The sequence below is a fragment of the Quercus suber genome, unplaced genomic scaffold (assembly GCF_002906115.3).
Source record: "Quercus suber isolate HL8 unplaced genomic scaffold, Cork oak 2.0 scaffold_102, whole genome shotgun sequence".
NCBI lineage: Eukaryota > Viridiplantae > Streptophyta > Magnoliopsida > Fagales > Fagaceae > Quercus > Quercus suber.
The window spans coordinates 434236-452681 of NW_027069567.1; the positions used below are offsets into that span (position 1 = coordinate 434236).

Sequence of the window (18446 nt, forward strand, 5' to 3'; positions counted from 1 at the left end):
CAAAATTAGCTTGTGTATTGTATAGCAAAATATATGGTGCTATAAAATTCAAGCCCATTTGGCCAACACAGACATACAACCAGCCCCTAGAAGAAGCGATGCATTTGCTCCTAATTGGATCCTCAAGTTATTTTGCAAGAAAGTGTGGATTTATTTCACAAAAAGGACAAAAGGTAGTCTGATCGATGGGATTTATGACCAAATACAAAACGTATGATACTCTTAAAGTGTAATGCATAGGGTTGGCCGTGCACACCATTGATGGAAGTTACCTTCCCACCTAGGATGATTGCATTATCTCCCCATTCTGTATGGAGGAGCACCCCTAAAGGGTCATCAATCAACCTTAGTGAATTTATGCAAAAAGAAAAAGAAAAAAAGAATTCCTTTTTGCTTGGCTTACAAATTATGGGTACGTTTAGTAGGAGAGATAAGAACAGAAGAAAAGAATGACCGGAATATATACTTAAACTAAAATATTATAACTACTTCTTTCCCACTTTTCTTTTTCTATCTTATCCATCCAAGCATAATGTGTGTTTATGGAGATAAAAAATGTAGTAATATATTTTTGGGAAAAATTCTAGAACCACAATCAATTTCATATTTATTTTTATAACTATCTAATGTAGTGGATTGTGAGTGGTTGGAAAAAGGTGGTAGATTCACATAAAAACAATAGACAACTAATCATACTACTCTACCATATAAGATAGTTGTGAAAATAAATGTGAAATTAGTTGTAATGTTACTTAGAATAACTCATATTTTAGCTTTAGATATTTATTCATAGAAGAGGAGAACTGAAGAATATGCCTAAAGTCCACACATGGACTTGAGCTATCTTAAACTGACAACTCAAAAGTGTCAAAAAGTATGAGTTGCATGGGTGGGGATGTGAGGTTGGAATTCTATACAAGGGAATGAAAAAGTAGATTACTTGTTTTGTTTATTGTAACGCACAGATATAATACTCCATTTGAGGTTGGCTTGAGATTACAAATATAAACTACGTTCTCTCTCCTTTTGGGTTTGGCTTTGGATTACGCATATAAACTCTATACTCCCTTTCTTCTTAGTTCAAACTAAACGTAAGTACACATTTTTGTTTTATTAAAAAAAAAAAATGGTTAATATGATGTAGAAGATGTTAAGAGCCTTGTATATTAATGATATCACTTGATTCTCACAATAGGGAGAACTTAGGTTCGAACCCCTTTCTTTACTTATTCAATTATAATAATTAGAGAGAAAGAAAGAAAAAAGAATGCAAGATGGAATTGTACAATGAGGTCATGTTGCTAGAGGTACCGACTTTTTCACTTACTATTTCACATAATCTCACATAAAAACTTATATTCATCTCCTTTGGTACCCACCACAACACAAGAAAAAAGGGATGCTATGAAATAATGTGAAATTTTTGGTGTCTCTAAAGTTACTGTAATGCTAGGATTACAACTGAAATTACAAATTTGCCACAATTTGTCTGTGGCAAATTGTAAATAGTGGAGTTGTAGTTATAACATTTTTGAATAATAAATAGGCCTTTTTTATTTTATTTTTTTGGTAATGTCAATAATTCAATATTAACGAATAAAACATTATGTATGCCATGGACTTTATATGTTTTCCTTTCTTGGTAGGACTTGTGATGGGTATTCTTATCCAGGGAAAAAAGGACATGTGATGGTATTTTGGTGTGACATTGTTTAAATAAAAATCAGAAAAACAGTCAAAATTAGCTTGTATATTGTATAGCAAAATATATGGTGCTATAAAATTCAAGCCCATTTGGCCAACACAGACATACAACCAGCCCCTAGAAGAAGCGATGCATTTGCTCCTAATTGGATCCTCAAGTTATTTTGCACTCTTGGGTTCATGAAATCGGCTGCTAATAGGTCAACGAGCGCCATGTAGATCAAAATCCCAGCCGAAGCAGCATCGAAAATCCCTTCAACAATCAGAGCATTTGGGCCATTCTCATTGTAAACTCTTGATATTCCAATACCAATTGCAATTCCCACAGGGGTTGTGAGGGAGAAAAATGTTGCCATAATTGCTGCAGACCTAGTCTTGAAATGTGCCTATATTGTAACCAAAAGTGTATTTAAATAAGAGATAAAATAAAAACTTTGAAAGCATATCTTAGTATGAAACGTAATACTAGTTACACAAAATTATTCACAATTTTTTTCATTACTGTGGATATCAAGTTGTTATTAGAAGTAATAACATTTTTTCATTGTCCCATTTACGACATCACTTTTATTAGCACCAATCATAACATGCTAATTCAACAATTATAATATGATAAGGGGGTGTATATTTTACACAATGTGTTACAATACTTGAGTTTTTATAACTGAAAACTCGTTATAAAAACTCAAGTGTGTAACACACTATGTACGAAAGTTTTTTCCCTCTGATAAATTGTTTTACTCTAGAATAATGGCAGTATGTGTTGGTTTACTACAGCCAAAGACATCTTTGGTCCGGGAGAGTGGTATAGATTTAGGATAGATTTCTAACCTTGATTAAAAAAAAGAAAAAAAAAATGACAATTGGATGTACAGCTGATTGGATATTCTATAAGCTGATTTAAAAAAAAAAAAAAAAAATTTAAAATGATTGCTTGAAAGTTGACATATTGGATGTACGGCTAGCTATATTTTTAATTGACATTTCAAAAACTATAGTAGTGTTGGATTATATTACTCATTAGCATTAACAATTATTAAAGAAATGATGTGCTTATTCCGAGGATATTAGTCTCTCTCTTTCTCTCTGCGCTTACTTTAAGTTTCAGAGCTGTAACTGAACTTATGCATAGAATTCAAAGATGGAGAATATTGCTTATAACAAATGCAAATGGTTCACAATTTTGTCAATTAACAGAGCCCCACTTGAGAGGTCGGGGAGTCATGGCTATAGAATGAGATCTGAACCAACATTCGGGTGGCTTGATTGGTAATATATTGGGCCAACAAGTCTCAGGACTTGGGTTTGAGCTTCAACAATTAGCTGTATGTTGGTGATCTTTATATTCTATCTCTATTCCAAACAATCTAAAAAATAATAAGTTTCTTACAGATTGAGAGTATAGGGTCTCGCTTGAGAGCGGGTAGGGTGTTATTATAGTCACGTCCAAGTAGAGAAGCCACACTGGTTACCCTCTCTACCCATTTTTTTTAACCAAAAAAAAAAAAGAAAAAAAAAAGAAAAAGGAAATCTGATACCTGAGCGATGCAGCCACCAAGCCCCATACCCTCAAAAAACTGATGGAAAGACAGTGCTGCTAGTAGAGGCTTTATTGTCTGAGGGCTTTGAGAAGAACCCAATGATATTCCAATTATCACTGAATGAGCCACAATTCCCAACTCCAGTACCTAAGAAAACACACCCACCAAAGTTCATTAAAATCTGATTCTAAAATCAAACTAATATAAGATACCCCATAAGCCAATATCACCCAACAATTAATCTGAAATTGACCTTACTTGTGATATAACCCGAAAACGGATTAGCTCTGCCAGATTCAACTCCTCATGATGTGTGGCTGAGCCATGAGCATGACCATGTGAGGCACGTGTATGAACATGTACATGTCCCTCATGCTCTTCATCTACTCTATTTACCTGCTTAGATTGCCTCTTATAAAATCCCGTTGCGAATGAGTCCACCATTAATGTTCCTATAGCAGAAACCATGGCAACGAAGCTGGTAAAAGGGAATTTTCCCCATGGATTTTCATTAAGGCATGGTGATGTCAAACTCGCAAATGCATCCGGTAGTATAAAAAAAAAAAAAAAAAAAAAAAAAAAAAAAAAAAAAAAAAAAAAAAAAAGAAAAGAAAAGAAAAGAAAAGAAAAAAGAAATCTGATACCTGAGCGACGCAGCCACCAAGCCCCATACCCTCAAAAAACTGATGGAAAGACAGTGCTGCTAGTAGAGGCTTTATTGTCTGAGGACTTTGAGAAGAACCCAATGATATTCCAATTATCACTGAATGAGCCACAATTCCCAACTCCAATACCTAAGAAAACACACCCATCAAAGTTCATTAAATCTGATTCTAAAATCAAACTAATATAAGATACCATATAAGCCAATATCACCCAACAATTAATCTGAAATTAACCTTACTTGTGATATAACCCGAAAACGGATTAACTCTGCCAGATTCAACTCCTCATGATGTGTGGCTGAGCCATGAGCATGACCATGCGCGGCATGTGTATGAACATGTACATGTCCCTCATGCTCTTCATCTACTCTATTTACCTGCTTAGATTGCCTCTTATAAAACCCCGTTGCAAATGAGTCCACCATTAATGTTCCTATAGCAGAAACCATGGCAACGAAGCTGGTAAAAGGGAATTTTCCCCATGGATTTTCATTAAGGCATGGTGATGTCAAACTCGCAAATGCATCCGGTAGTATGTGAATGAACCCAGTTGCTAGAATTACACCAGCTGCAAAGGCTTTGATCATGAAAAAGATGTCATTTTCAGGCCTTAGTGTTCGGATTTTCTTGCCTAACAATGGAATGCTTACTCCCACAGCACCAGCAAAAAGAATTACAGCTATTGAAACTACTTTATATTTAAGTGCATCATTTTTGTTGTTCTTTGTGGCCTCAGCATCACATGTACAATCTCCAGAAACTATAGTGGGGAGGACAAAAACAATTAGAAGAAACAATATCTTTAAGATGTTGAAAAAACAAGGTTGAAAGTTGAACATGATGTATTGGTTTACAAGAGAAAGGTAGAGACACTAGAAAAGCTTAAGGAACTAGAGGAAAGATTATCAAATGTTTTGGGTTCTTATATAGAAAATGGAAAAGAAGGTGCAATGCTGGTTGTTTGAATTCATTGGAAGGCTCAATTGAAAATCAAGCATACGAAGGCTTTGCTCAAAAGGCTTCTTAGGTAGATTAGCCTTGTGTCATCAACAAAATATTGTGCTTACATTTTCCCATTGGTTGAATATGTCATTTCTCAACTACATTAAGGAAACCTAATATATTATCACTTGGTATATTTTAGAGGGAGAAAAAAATGACTGAAAAAAAAGAAAAAAGGAGAGAGAGAGAGAGAGAGAGAGAGAGAGAGAGAGAGAGAGAGAGAGAGAGAGAGAGAGAGAGAGGAGAGAGAGAGAGGAGAGAGAGAAGAGAGAGAGAAGAGAGAAAAGAGGTGGTTGGAATATATTCTCTTCTTCTTCCCGTCTTCCGCATCCAAATATATAGGAAATAATTAAGATCACTACATTCGAAAAAATAGATACTATAATATTTTATTTAACTTAAAATTTGAGCTATCAAAAAACCAGAATTTTTTTAGAATTAAAAAAAAAATTGAGACTAAAAATTGAACTTCAAACAAACTTTAGAATGTAAACAATATTTAAGTATAATTTTCATGATACAATAAGATTCATTGGCGTCTTCTATATGATAAATTTTTTTTATGTAAGGCCTAGTAATTATTCTTTATTATCAATCCAAGATTACAATTAGTTTCTTTTATGTGAATGAGATTTGATTCCATTGTTGCTCTTTACTATCAAACAAAAACATTAATTGTTAATTTTTTTATGCATATAGGATTTGATCATAGATCCTTTATTAAAAAAAATGGGATGGGGAAGATGAACAAATAAAACATCACTCCATTATCTACCATATTTTAAAAGAAATTGGGATACTCAAGTCACTCTTTTAAACATGATCTTCAAAACATTTGTCTCTAAGACTCTAAGCATGTAGCATGGTCCACATGAAAGACTATACAGGACCACAGATGGATTACCAAACTTGCTGATTATCAACATCAAGATTTGCTATTTTGTGCATGTGATATGGCCATCAAACACATGACGACAAGCCCCACGACGTNAAAAAAAAAAAAACTTTGGAAAATATTTTCAATCATTAATTGGATTTTTTTAACTTAAAAAATTTGAAGAAAAAAAATTAAAAGTTTGGACAACTAACTTCAACATTTAACAAAAATTGATGAAGATACCTTAATTTAATAAACTTAAAACTTAAAGGACTGAAATGATCGAAAGCAAAGTTAGAGAACTAAAATGAATTCTAGTTAAAAGGTAAATTTTACATTTTAGCCATAAATATACAATAGAATATAAACTTAATAATAATATATATATATATATATATTATAATATTGACATAGAAAATTGTGAGACCTGAATACTTTATATGGCAAAATAACATGAATATTTTCCAAAGTTTTTTTTTTTTTGTAAAAAATGTTAAGTGAAGTTGACTTTGAGGCCTTAATTGAATAAATTTAAAACTTTGAGGACTTGAATAAACAAAGACGAAATTAGAAGTCTGAAATAAATTATGGTGAAACTTAAAAAGAGGGTCTTGCATTCTAGCCTATATAATAGAATAAACACTTCCATATACAAATCCAATCAACATTAACATCTATTAATGATTACAATAATTATATATCTAATAATTAAATATAATAACAAAATAATAATCAATACCTATTAATAACTAACATAATTGTTAAATTTCATATTTATTATTTCATGGATAAACATAATCACAATAAATATATTTAAATAACTATCATAATTATTTTTTTTATAGAGAAATACTAATGGATGCCCTTAGGGTAATGATTAATAATTCATTTAAAGAAAGTTTTTATAAGGGAAAAAAAATAATTAGGGTATGTTTGATAATTTTTTTTCCCCTTATTTTATGTTTTTAAAACAATTTTCTATTTCTGAGACTAAAAACCTTGTTTGGCAACCTAAAATGGACAGAAAACAAAAACTGTTCTCAAATCTCATTTTGTGAAGAAAACTAAAAACATATAAAAAACTGTTTTCAGTTTCTAATTTTCAGAAGTCAATGAAAATATGCGTTTAATTTAATGAATCTATCTCGTTTAATGAGTTAGTATTATAGTCCAAATCTTAGTAACAACATATTTTAATATTTTCTATTTTTTTCTTCAAAAAATTCTTTTTAATTTCAACTAACCAAACATGTTTTTGATTTCAAAAATACAAGAAAATTGTTTTTTCTTTATATTCCCAAAAACAAGTTTTTGAAAATAGAATACAAAAACTGTTACCAAACATAACCTTAATGTTTTGACAGTTTTTTCTATTTTCTATAAAAGTGATGTAAAAACTTTCTTAAAATGAATTGTTAACTATTGTCTTAAGAGCACTCGTTAGTATGACCACTTTTTATAAAATATAGTAATTATCAAATTTGATATTTATATACATAATAAGATAGAGAAAAAATAATTTTTTGAGATAAGCCATATTTTATTTAACTTTTCTGTGGTTGCTGACTAGTTTATAAACAAAGTAGGGTCATCTTTCATTTTTCTTGTTCAGAGCATCTCTGACGTTTTAATCAAAATTTCATACAAATTGAGTTCAAAAGAAACTTAATTTTCTAATGATTAAATAACATTTTCAACTTTTAAAATTTAGGGTTTTTTTTTTTTTTTTTTTTTGTTCACTAAATTATGAGATTTTTCATTTTGACAAACTTGGTGGATCAAAACAAAATTTATACTTTATGGGTCCAAAATAAATTCTCAAATTTTCATGGTCAAAATTTTTATTTATTCTTTTTTAATTTATTTAACTACTTTTTAAATATTCTTTTAATAATTTATACACACACACACACACACACACACACATATATGTATATATATATTATGAAAATTGATTTAATTCGAGGTAGTTATCCTCCATAGAGAAATAAAGAGATTAAGAGAGAAAGAGAGATGCACTAATGCACTAAGAAATTTGTTTATTCTTCCATTGATATCTAATATTGAATTATAATCATGTATTTATAGGAGACTAGATCTAATCCCATTGGCTCACATGGCCTCATCCTATTGGTTCTATTATTCTCTATATGCATTAATAATTTCAACATGTGCTAAATGTGATTAACATGCTTGGAATTGTAACTAACTAACTAAATCTCAATATAACAATTATTATCCATATGCTTATAGCATTCCTAACATTTCCCTCCCCTTGAAAACACCTAACCCACAAGGTGTTGTTGTGAAATAGCATCTTTATCAAAGGAGATCTTCCAGTGGACCAATATCTTAGTGATATTTTGATCACCATATTCATGCAATATTTCCCTTTGACAAGCGGTCTTGTGCACATGAAGGTTTCTTCTTCATAGATTTTCAAACTTTGCTCAAATTCTTGAGCTTTCAATGGTTCTTCAATCTTTAAGGTCTCATTGGTTCTTTGAACCTTGGAATTTTCTTGTATCCTTAAGACCTCATTTGATTCTAGAACCATTAAAATTATTGGCGTTTGCATCTTGGATTCTTGGATCACTGACACTTGGATTGTCAATTCTTGAATCATAGACTCTTGAATTGAAGCCTCCATTGGTGCATCAATAATTGGTTCTTAGAAGTTTATCATCACCTTCTTTGTTGGTTCTTTAGACTGAACTCCAAGGGCAGCGTGTACATGTATATCATCATCCAATTTGACACAAAAATCAACATCCCGGCTTGCAACAACAGCAGTAGATTCTTGGAACTTGATTTGTTCTTCGAGTTTCATTGAATTAAGAGATTGTAATTCCTCTTCCATCATGTTCTCAAAACCCTCTTGCAATCTTGAGAGCTTTTCATTCATGGCCTTGTTAGATTCAACCAAGGCCTTGACCTTCTCTAAAATGGCATTGTGAGATTCAACAAAGTCTTGACATCCTCTGAAACTTTTTTCACCACTTGCCATAATCCTTTCCAAAGTTCTCTTCCGTTACATTTATCGATATCAAGATCGATGGCTCTGATACCAATTGTTAGGAAACTGGTGGTTTCTAATGAAGATTGATGGAAATTATAGAGAAATTGGTGGGAATTGTAGGGAAATTGGCTTAATTCGAGGTAGTCACCCTCCATAAAGAATGAAAAAGATTAAGACAGATATACACTAATGCACTAAGAAATTGGTTTATTCTTCAATGATGGAAATGTGATTATACAAGTAGGTATTTATAGAACCATAAAACTATTTTGTTGGCCAATATGGCCTTATCCTAATGGTCTTATTATTCCCCATGTGCATTAATAATTCTTACATTTGCTAAATGTGATTAACATACTCGAAATTGTAACTAACTAACTAACTAGCTAAATCTAAAACAATTATTATCCACATGCTTATAGCATTCCTAACAATGCTAGTTAATTAGATGGTATGAATTATAAAGTATAGACTAATTATATATATATATATATATAAACATGGTACACCAGTGCATAACAAGTATGAGTCAGCTTTGTAACAAGGATGATCATAATTCAATTTTCCTAAAAGAATTATGATCTTCTCCCATCTCCTCGTGTATGTGTGTTAAAATACTTAGTATTCTAAAAAAAAATCCAAAAATAAGTGTGATGTCATTAATGAAGAAGGGGAACATGTCATGGGAGGTGTAAGGACATCTCATAATTGCTACAACATTGTCCCTAACATTAAATTAGGTTGCAACTGTGTTTAGACTATGTTCTCGTTTGTGAATAGTTTATTTAGTTTTTGTTGAAAATTTTTGCTGAAAATGTGTTAAAGTATACTTGTACTTCGAAATTTTTTGAAATAGTAAGAAAATATGGGAAAAAGTGAGGTTTAAAAAATTTGTACATAAAAACTTAAAACTAAAGCTGACACCAAACAAACTCTAATTGATGTTGAGTTATGGTATTAATGCCATGCTAGTAGCTAATAGCTACAAGCAGTTGGTGAAGATTTCAAAGGTTGAGGTTGTGCTTGGTTTGCCCAAGTTGAGAAAAGTTGAAAAGGTTTTTTGTGGTTCTTGCCAAATAGGAAAACATATTAGATCCCAACACCCAAAACTTCTGATGTGCTTACCACTAATCCTTTATAGCTCTTGCATATTAAGGTTATTAGGTCTTCTAGAATAGAGAGCTTAAGAGGTAAGAGATATATCTTCACCCATTATACCTGGGTAATCTTGCTAAGGGAGAAGTCAGAGGCTAGTGATAAAATCTAAGGCAAGAGAAGCAAAAAGGGAAATTCTGCTTTTGTCTACAAAAATCTTGAGGGGCAAAGAATCAAGAAGGGATGTGTTACATGTGTACATTAGGAAAATAAATGAAAAGAATGCAACTTTCCTTCTTTTACACACACACACACACATACACACACACACACACACACACCCGAGAATCATTAGCTGTAAGCAAAGAGGTGATTGGTATGTCCCAATACAGAAGAATTCACATTTGGAAAAAGGCAATTCCAAGACTTATTGTCCCAGGTATTGCATATACAGAAAAGTAATTCTAGTGCCTATGGTTCAAGTTAGTCCATTAAAGAGTGTTGGGTTATGTGGAGTCTAGTTGTATTTAATTCAGATTATGACCTAACCTATTATAAAAGTGATTTTGTGGGATATAAATACCGTTGCTTCAGACTAGGGTTTGAGGTGTTTTTTTGAGAGATGAAAAACTATACTACAGTATCTTGTATTTTTCCTTAAAAATAGTGAAATTAGTACAACTTCGTGGATGTAGGCAAGTTGCCGAACCACGTAAATATTGTTTTGTGTAATTGTTTTCTTTGGCGCATAATTTTTTTCTATTTTCATTTCTCACAGATCTGGAAATTTGTGTATATTCTCTTCAAAGGGTGATGCAAATTCCTGCAGTAGTAACTAGGAATACTTATTTTCCAGTTACCACTTACCACTAACTTGACATTTTGCTTGTTAGGGTTTGAGTTTGTAATGTTGGCAAACCATGGCAAATAGTAAGTCTTGTAAAGTTAGTGTTAAGTTTTTAGACCCTTGAAAACACAGTTTGCTTAATCTAATTGATTGGCCAAGTTGTTACTTAAATTAATTATTCAAATCTAGATTAAACATTCATCACACATATCATGCACATTGGAAAACTAAATAACACAAGATGTGATGACTCAGGAAAACTAATGAAACAAACTAGTTTCAAGGCAAAAACCTATAGGGGAATGATTTCAAGAGAACAATCCACTATATCAAATTGAGATTTACAGTCAAGAATACCAATTCATAGTAAATCTAATTACAATTACTAAACCGAGCTCTGAACCCCTCAAACTTCTTTGATGTGGACTTGCTCCAACATGAACCTCCAATTCACGTCTTAATCTTCAGTACACTTGATAGCTGAAACTTGGCTACAACTTTACTCCATCGGTACTAGTAATATGAGGGTGATCCCCAGTAGGTGATTGAAAGAGTTAGAAGGTATAATAATTTTACAGATCTAAAAAGAGTAACTCTCCAATACTTGAAAAATGTGCTTTAGGTTTTTTTCTTATATACCTAGTAGGTTTGGATTGAAACCCTAAACAGTTCGTGGGCTGTTGGGCCTTAAAAAAAATTCTGCAATTTGTGGTTCGATTGATCGAAACTTTCTCTTGATTGTTCAAGCTAGTCAAATTTTCAATTTTTTTTTTCCTGCAACTTGTATGTTCTTAAATCTTGACTTGTATCACTTTAAGCAATATCTAAAACACTTCGTAGACCCTAAGATCTAATCCTAGACAAGTTTGTATTCTCGATTTGCCAACATACAAAGTATTTAGTACCTAAATATTTAGAACCTAACAGTTAGAATGTGTACTTCCAAGTCCAAGACAAAGATCCAAGCCCATGATAAGAAAGAAGTGAATCTGTTTTTTTTATTGGTACTCGATTCCTATTCAACCTATTGAAACCATTTGATTGCCACTTAATTCCTGTTCAACTTTTCAAAAATCGTAGAATCAGCAAAGATTAACAAATGTGAAAAAGCCCACAACTTATCAATTTCAAGCCCAATTTGTGATCTGTGTATGACAGTATTTAAAGAACATTATAAGCTAACCCTAAAAAGCTTTTAGAGAGAGAGAGAGAGAGAGAGAGAGAGAGAGAGAGAAGTGTCTCTTGTGCCTCATATTCTATATCTAGGTATATCTATACCCAAAACTCTCTCATATCTATTGGTGGTATTCTTTAAAGAAACTCAAAATCTGGTGTTGTAGAAGTTTTTGCCTTATACTAGTCATCATAGGTGCTAGAAATTCAAATCTTCAATAAGATTTTGAAATGTGTGGATTGGAGGTTCACATTATAGTAGTTCACTATAAGGGAAGTTTGTGGGATTCTGAGCTCAATTTGGTAACTGAAGTTAGATTTACTATGAATATGGTTATTCTTGATTGTAAATCTCCTTCTTATAGTGAAACTGTTACCTTAGGATTGATTAGGTCAAGTCTTCTCATGTTTTTCTTGTAAAAATGGTTTGATTTCATTGGTTTCTTGGATCATCATATCCTATGTCATATTTTCCATTGTACATGGTATTGATACTTGTTTGTTTAACCTAAGGCTTTCATAATAGATTTAATTAACAACTTGACCTTAAAACTGGTTGAACACTATTTTTGACATGGGTCTAAATCTAACACTCCTGAAGCCTATTGTTGTTTTATTCTTTTGCACTAATATTGGTCTATACTCTTGCTCTTTTTAATTTAAATAAATTTTTTTTGAGGGGGGGTAGTTTTAATATATCTTAATGGCATCGTATTTTTGCTTTACTCTTTATTCCGCACAGTGACGTTTGGAAGGATTAGGCTTTGAATAATGCAATGAAACTTTATGTGCTGCCATTGGATCAATGAAATAGAAGACAAACCATGTTTCCAATAAAGTCCTTGAAGTTACAAGTCAAGGAATATCATGCCCCATTTTATACAATGTCCTAAAAGCCTTCAATATTCTTGCATTAATTTGCCACTACTTTTGAGTTCCTCTTGGGATGGTCTTGAGAGAAGTACCCTACTTTCTTGGACGCAAGAACAATGCTTTTAGATTGTAAGGGTGGTAATTATATGGTCGATAAAGAAGATAACATGGAAGCTTGCATCTTAGAGAGAGAGATGCAAAAAGTTAAAATTATGCAATAAAATTGCAATGCAATACTTTAAAAAAAGGGCGGAAAAAGCCTTGATATTATGCGACATCCTAAAATTTCATAGCCTTCAAATGTTGATTCAGAACTAGAGATTTTGAACGTGAAAGTAGTTGAGACTTGAGATACATTTTCCATTGTGAAATTGTAGATATATTTCACCAAAAAGAAGAAGGCAATCTGATGGGATAGCACCTGCTAGTTGATAGTATAGTGGGGTGGGCCTTGCACGCCATTGATGAAATTTACCTGCTCATGTAGGGTGACTACAGTATCACCATTTTGTATATATGGAGGAGCACCTTGAAGGGTCACAAACCAAAGTAATTTATGCAAAATAAACAAATAGAAAAAAGTATTCCTTTTTGCGTTATTTACATATATAGGCATGTTATCTATATGTTTGGATGGCAAAGAAGAGAGAAGAAAAGAGGGAAAGGAGTGAACCATTTTTTCCTGTCATCTCTTTCTCCATATATATTCATCCAAACATAATGTGTGTTTATTGAGATCGATATGTTAAAGAGGTAGCAATATATTTTTGACTTTAGATATATACTTTAATGAGAACTAAAGTTAATAGTATTGTGGGTTCTAGTTAACTCAATTGGTAAAGTCTCTAATAGTTGAATAAAAGATTTAATATTTAATTCTCACTTATACCAAAAATTAATTCGAGTTTTGGTTTAATAATAAAGAGTCATCATAAAAAAACAGACGCCATAAATTGAAACTCTCTAAAAAAAAAAAAAAAAAACTAATAGCCTTTTAACTTAACACAAACTAGTATAAATTTTGTTTTGATCCACTAAGTTTGATCAAGTTATTTCTTAAAAAAAAAAAAAAAAAAGTTTGATTAAGTTTTAAAAATTCCATTCCATTCAATTCCATAATTAATTTGGCAGTTAAATGCCAATAAAACAACCTCTCTCTCTCTCTCTCTCTCTCTCTCTCTCTCTCTCTCTCTCTCTCTGACCACAGTTATGAATTGAATGACTACTACGAAAACTAAATCAAACTTGGTGGACCAAAATGAAAAATCTCATAATTTAGTGAACAAAATTTAAAAAAAAAAAAAAAAAAAAAAAAAAAAAACCCTAATTTTAAAAGTCGAAAATGTTATTTAATCATTAGAAAATTAAGTTTCTTTTGAACTCAATTTGTATGAAATTTTGATTAAAACGTCAGAGATGCTCTAAACAAGAAAAATGAAAGATGACCCTGCTTTGTTTATAAACTAGTCAGCAACCACAGAAAAGTTAAATAAAATATGGCTTATCTCAAAAAATTATTTTTTTTCTCTATCTTATTATGTATATAAATATCAAATTTGATAATTACTATTGTAGGGTCTGGCTTTGTAGCCCAAGCCCAGGAAGGATGGATTACGAGCCCAATGAACCCCAGATAATGAATTTGTAGAGAGTGGGTCGAAAGAGCTGGGTTGGTTGCAAATTAAACAGTGATTCGTTATAATGTTTAAGGATCCATTTGACACAAGATCACGCTCCTCTTGCCTAACAAATGTGTGTCCGAAGAGATGTGTTATTGGATGAAAGATTATTACAACTCTTGGAATTACAGTGAAATTATCTCCTCCTTCCCTCTTCTCTCCCTCCTTTTTTTTTCTTTATTAGAGACCTCTCCTACTTATATAGCACCCTCTCCATCATCTTCATCGTCCACTTGTTCTTCATTTAAGCATCCACTTGAGTGCATGTCCCATTAGTTATTCTCTTTACCCCTCCATGAGTGGTAGTAGCTGAGATTACACTGTTCATGGGTCTTCTCCATATTAATGCAGCCAGAAAAGCAGCTGCAGTGCATTTAATGCGGTGGTGGCAGCTTTTCCTTGAGATATTTTCTCGTCCTAATCATCCCCAAGTATGCCCAGAGCTTATCTTTGTCGTTGGGATTGCCAGAGAGTCCATTCGGACCTTCCATTCGTTGGCTGGGTCAAGACTATTTGCGTCCGAGAAGTATAACCTCTTCGGACAAAAGGTGACTTCTTCGGATGTTACTCTTCCTACACTTCTGGGTTGGTTGCGTTCAGATGAATTCTACCCCGACCCGCTATTCCTCTTCGGACGTACAGTACTCCTTAAGACAGGGCCCCCAGCCCAATAGGTATGTCTGAGCTTTTACCCCCCCCCCCCACAATAGCCCCTTAAAATCCTAATTTTTCCCTCGCATCCGAAGAGAAAAGGTGGGATTTTGACTTGTCACGAGGTGAAAAATTTAAGGACAGAAAAATATTTGAATTGGCACGCGTGTAGGCCTTGATAGAAGCGCTTCATTATTGTCAGTGTTTGTTTTGTATTTCCAAGGCGTTGCATTAATTACTCCAGACGGCGCCTTGTCCTTTGTATCCAATGGTGGGCTGTTGATCCAACGGGCATGGTTCTTCCTCGGGATTTAAGTGAAATAACTCCTGCCTCTTCGTTTGACCCAGTATAAAACCTCAGGAGAAGGTACTTCTTCTCACTTTGCAAACTATCAGACTTCCCAGCAAGAACAAGCACACGACTTCACCACACTCTTTCAGTCATCGATCCTAGCTTTTCCAGAGCCTTTGAGGATCCTTGTACGAGTTCGAAGATCACTCTCCAGTTCAGTTCCTGTAAGTTTTCATTTTTTCGATCCTTCAATTTTCTCTTCAGCCAGTTGCCTCGACTTTTGAACAATCATTCCCTGGTCGCTACGCTCAATGCTTCCATATTTTCGTTTAAGCGTGATGGGCAAACTCCAATATCTGGTGGACAGTCCTACCCGGTTGGAGGAATTTAGGGCCACCTATCGCATACCCCCAAATGTGGTGTGAGGTATTGCCCTCCAGAGAAAATATAACGGATCGGAGAACGGGCGAAGTCGTAATCCCCGTTATTGCTTTCTTAGAAGGGGGGATGACCATCCCCATGGGCCCCATCACCACTAATTATCTTCAAAACCATAGGCTTAGTCCCGATCAGTGTGCGCCCAACATGTTTAGGATCTTAGGGGCAGTTGAGGATCTTGACCATCACCTAGGATTGGGGCTCACCTGGCTGGACGTGGTATACATGTATGAGTGTCCACAGCCAGCAAGGGGCGGGATATTATTTAAAATCCGGTCCGATATTGTTAGGCTTGTCTCCTGTCTTCCTAAATCCAACAAGGGGATGAAGGACGACTATGTAATCGTCTCGGGCGCATGGCACGACGGTCATCACTGTCCGACCACGCTAGGAAAGCCAGGTGGGACATGCTAGACTTAGGTTCACTAATAGTAGGCTTAGGGTCTTCGACTTGTAGCAATTTTTAATTCTCTTTGTACTACTATTTTCAAGTCTCTGACTGAATTCTGCTCTGATTTTTAACAGATAGAGACCAGGTTACTCCTCGGCTGAGCCTTACGAACACTGCCGCCCTCAACTACCTATTAAGATTGAAGATTTTCGTAAGCGAGGACGGGCAGCTTAGATCGGTTCCGCTTATCCTTAGGTATACAGCGAAACGGAAGGACTATCAGCCGATCGGCAACGCGATAACGCAGGGAGATTATCGTCTCAACCGCATAGACGTTGCCCGGAAAGATTTCATGGCACCATACGATCTCGCCCTCGTTCCCCATCCAAACCCTCAAGGTGTACTCCCGCTCGCCCAGCCGATCCAGCAAATTCCCCTTGAACCGGCGGCAGTAGGCGAAAGGGTTAGCTCCTCTACCTCGTCGCTAGAGGAGCAGATAGATAAATTTGCATTCGGGGGAGAAGCTTTAGGAGGGGAACGAGTGATAGAGCTCTCGGACGTCGAGGAAGAAGGCGACAGGCAGTCCAATATCCATCCCGTCTTGATAACTGCCCTTCCCGAAGACTCTTTGGACGACGATATGGTGGATATGAAAAGTCTGATGAAAAATAGGGGCAAAAAGGCGGAAACTAAAGGGATTGGAACGTCTCAACCAGCTGCGAACCTTCCACCGCCACCCCTTCAGATTCCTCTAGATCTTGGCACCAAGCAAGTGCCAAATCCGAAAAAGAAGAGACCTATCATTAACACTGAGGAGAGGGAGGTGGCTCCCCCAAGAGGAACCAAGCAGCAAAAGGTGACGAAAGGTCACTGGGACAAAAGGGCCTCTTCTACTAAGAGCCAAGAGGATGTCCATGTGGCCAAGGTGCACCGAGGGCCCCGCACCTGGTCCCCCAAGTTGGAGCTAGATGGCGCCCCTATCCCCTAGGACACCTCCCTCAGAAACTACGACGGGGGGAGGGCAGGTGTTGTTTCCGAGGCTCTGGAACAGCCTCTTCTTCTCCCAAAGGATATGGATTCGTATCGGCGTTTCAACCAGTACGAACTCTTCCTATCCCTCAAGAGGGATATTGCCATGGTGAGTGAACTGATCCTCTTAATTCAGGTACTGTTTTTTTATTTTACCTCCTGTCTTTACTCTATATTGAAAATTCTTGTCATGCAGGTTACCCAGCAGATATATGTGGTCGAGGAGTGGAACAAGAAAGCCCACCTCGAAGCCCAGGTTGCAGCCCAATCTCAATCGAAGGCAGAAAGATCTCTGGGCAGCCTTAAGGAGAATTATTCTCTGCTCTCTGAGCAGTTAAAAGAGATGACCAACCAGAGGAACAACCTCAACGCTGGACTAAAAAATGCTGAGGCTCAGGCCAAAGATCAGCATAAAAGGTTGCACATGGCAGAGATCAACCTGGCAACTGAGAGAGAGCTAGTGAAGGGTCTCAAGGCCGAACTTCAAAAGGCCAAGGAGAGCGCCCGAGTAGCCGAGCAGAATGCTCAACTGGCCCAGGAGGCAGTTAAGGCTGAGAGGAAGGCAGCTTACTAGCTGGGGGTGGATGAGACCGGGACCCAGCTTTCGGAGCAATTTGCCTCAGTTGGTCGAGACTACTGCGACATAACTTGGCAAAAGGCGTTGGATGCTGCTAGAGTCCCCCCTGAATCTGACCTAAGGTTATCTGGGAGTGTATACTATGATCCTGAAATTCGAGAGCTCCCAGGGTTTAATCTCTCTCCTCCTACACAGCTCCTTGAGGCTTCGGAGTAGTCCCTAATCGACCAACTCCCACCAGCCAGCCTCGAGGCTTCCAAGGAATCTGGTTGGCCCGATGATCCGAACAAGCCTGTTGAGGCTCCCCAGGACAAGGGCAAAGTTTTGGCGGAGAAGAAGAAGACCCTCCCAGAATCCAAGGACCAAGCTGCTGATCCCTCGGTNTTATGGGTCCAAAAAAAATTCTCAAATTTTCATGGTCAAAATTTTTATTTATTCTTTTTTAATTTATTTAACTACTTTTTAAATATTCTTTTAATAATTTATATATATATATTATGAATATATACTCCAACAAATTCTATATTTTATTTAACTTTTCTTTCTTTCTTTATTTTTCCATTTTACCTACCTTCATAACTAGTAAATATCTT

General features: G+C 35.1%; 1 protein-coding gene across 2 annotated transcripts; it reads right to left on the reverse strand.

Moving 5' to 3' along the window:
* Nucleotides 1-1744: 1744 nt before the first annotated feature.
* Nucleotides 1745-12965, reverse strand: LOC112017819 (zinc transporter 1). 2 transcript variants are annotated; one of them, XM_065774942.1, is made up of 4 exons: nt 12945-12965; nt 4150-4719; nt 3243-3392; nt 1745-2090 (listed from the first exon to the last, which is right to left on the reverse strand). In XM_065774942.1, the coding sequence occupies exons 1-4, from the start codon at nt 12963-12965 to the stop codon at nt 1785-1787; spliced, it is 1047 nt and encodes a 348-aa protein (XP_065631014.1). In that variant the 3' UTR covers nt 1745-1784. The 2 variants fall into 2 exon arrangements, with proteins under 2 accessions (XP_065631014.1, XP_023906040.2); XM_024050272.2 differs by lacking the exon at nt 12945-12965 and having other exon boundaries at nt 4150-4749.
* Between the last annotated feature and the right edge of the window lie 5481 nt (nt 12966-18446).

Excerpts from the sequence above, each read along its gene's own strand:
- LOC112017819 (XM_024050272.2), bottom strand. The coding sequence starts at position 4,749 with ATGTTCAACTTTCAACCTTGTTTTTTCAACATCTTAAAGATATTGTTT. Across the intron at positions 3,393-4,149 it reads GTTTTCGGGTTATATCACAA|GTACTGGAGTTGGGAATTGT; the intron begins GTAAGGTTAATT and ends GTGTTTTCTTAG. Across the intron at positions 2,091-3,242 it reads TTGGTGGCTGCATCGCTCAG|GCACATTTCAAGACTAGGTC; the intron begins GTATCAGATTTC and ends GTTACAATATAG.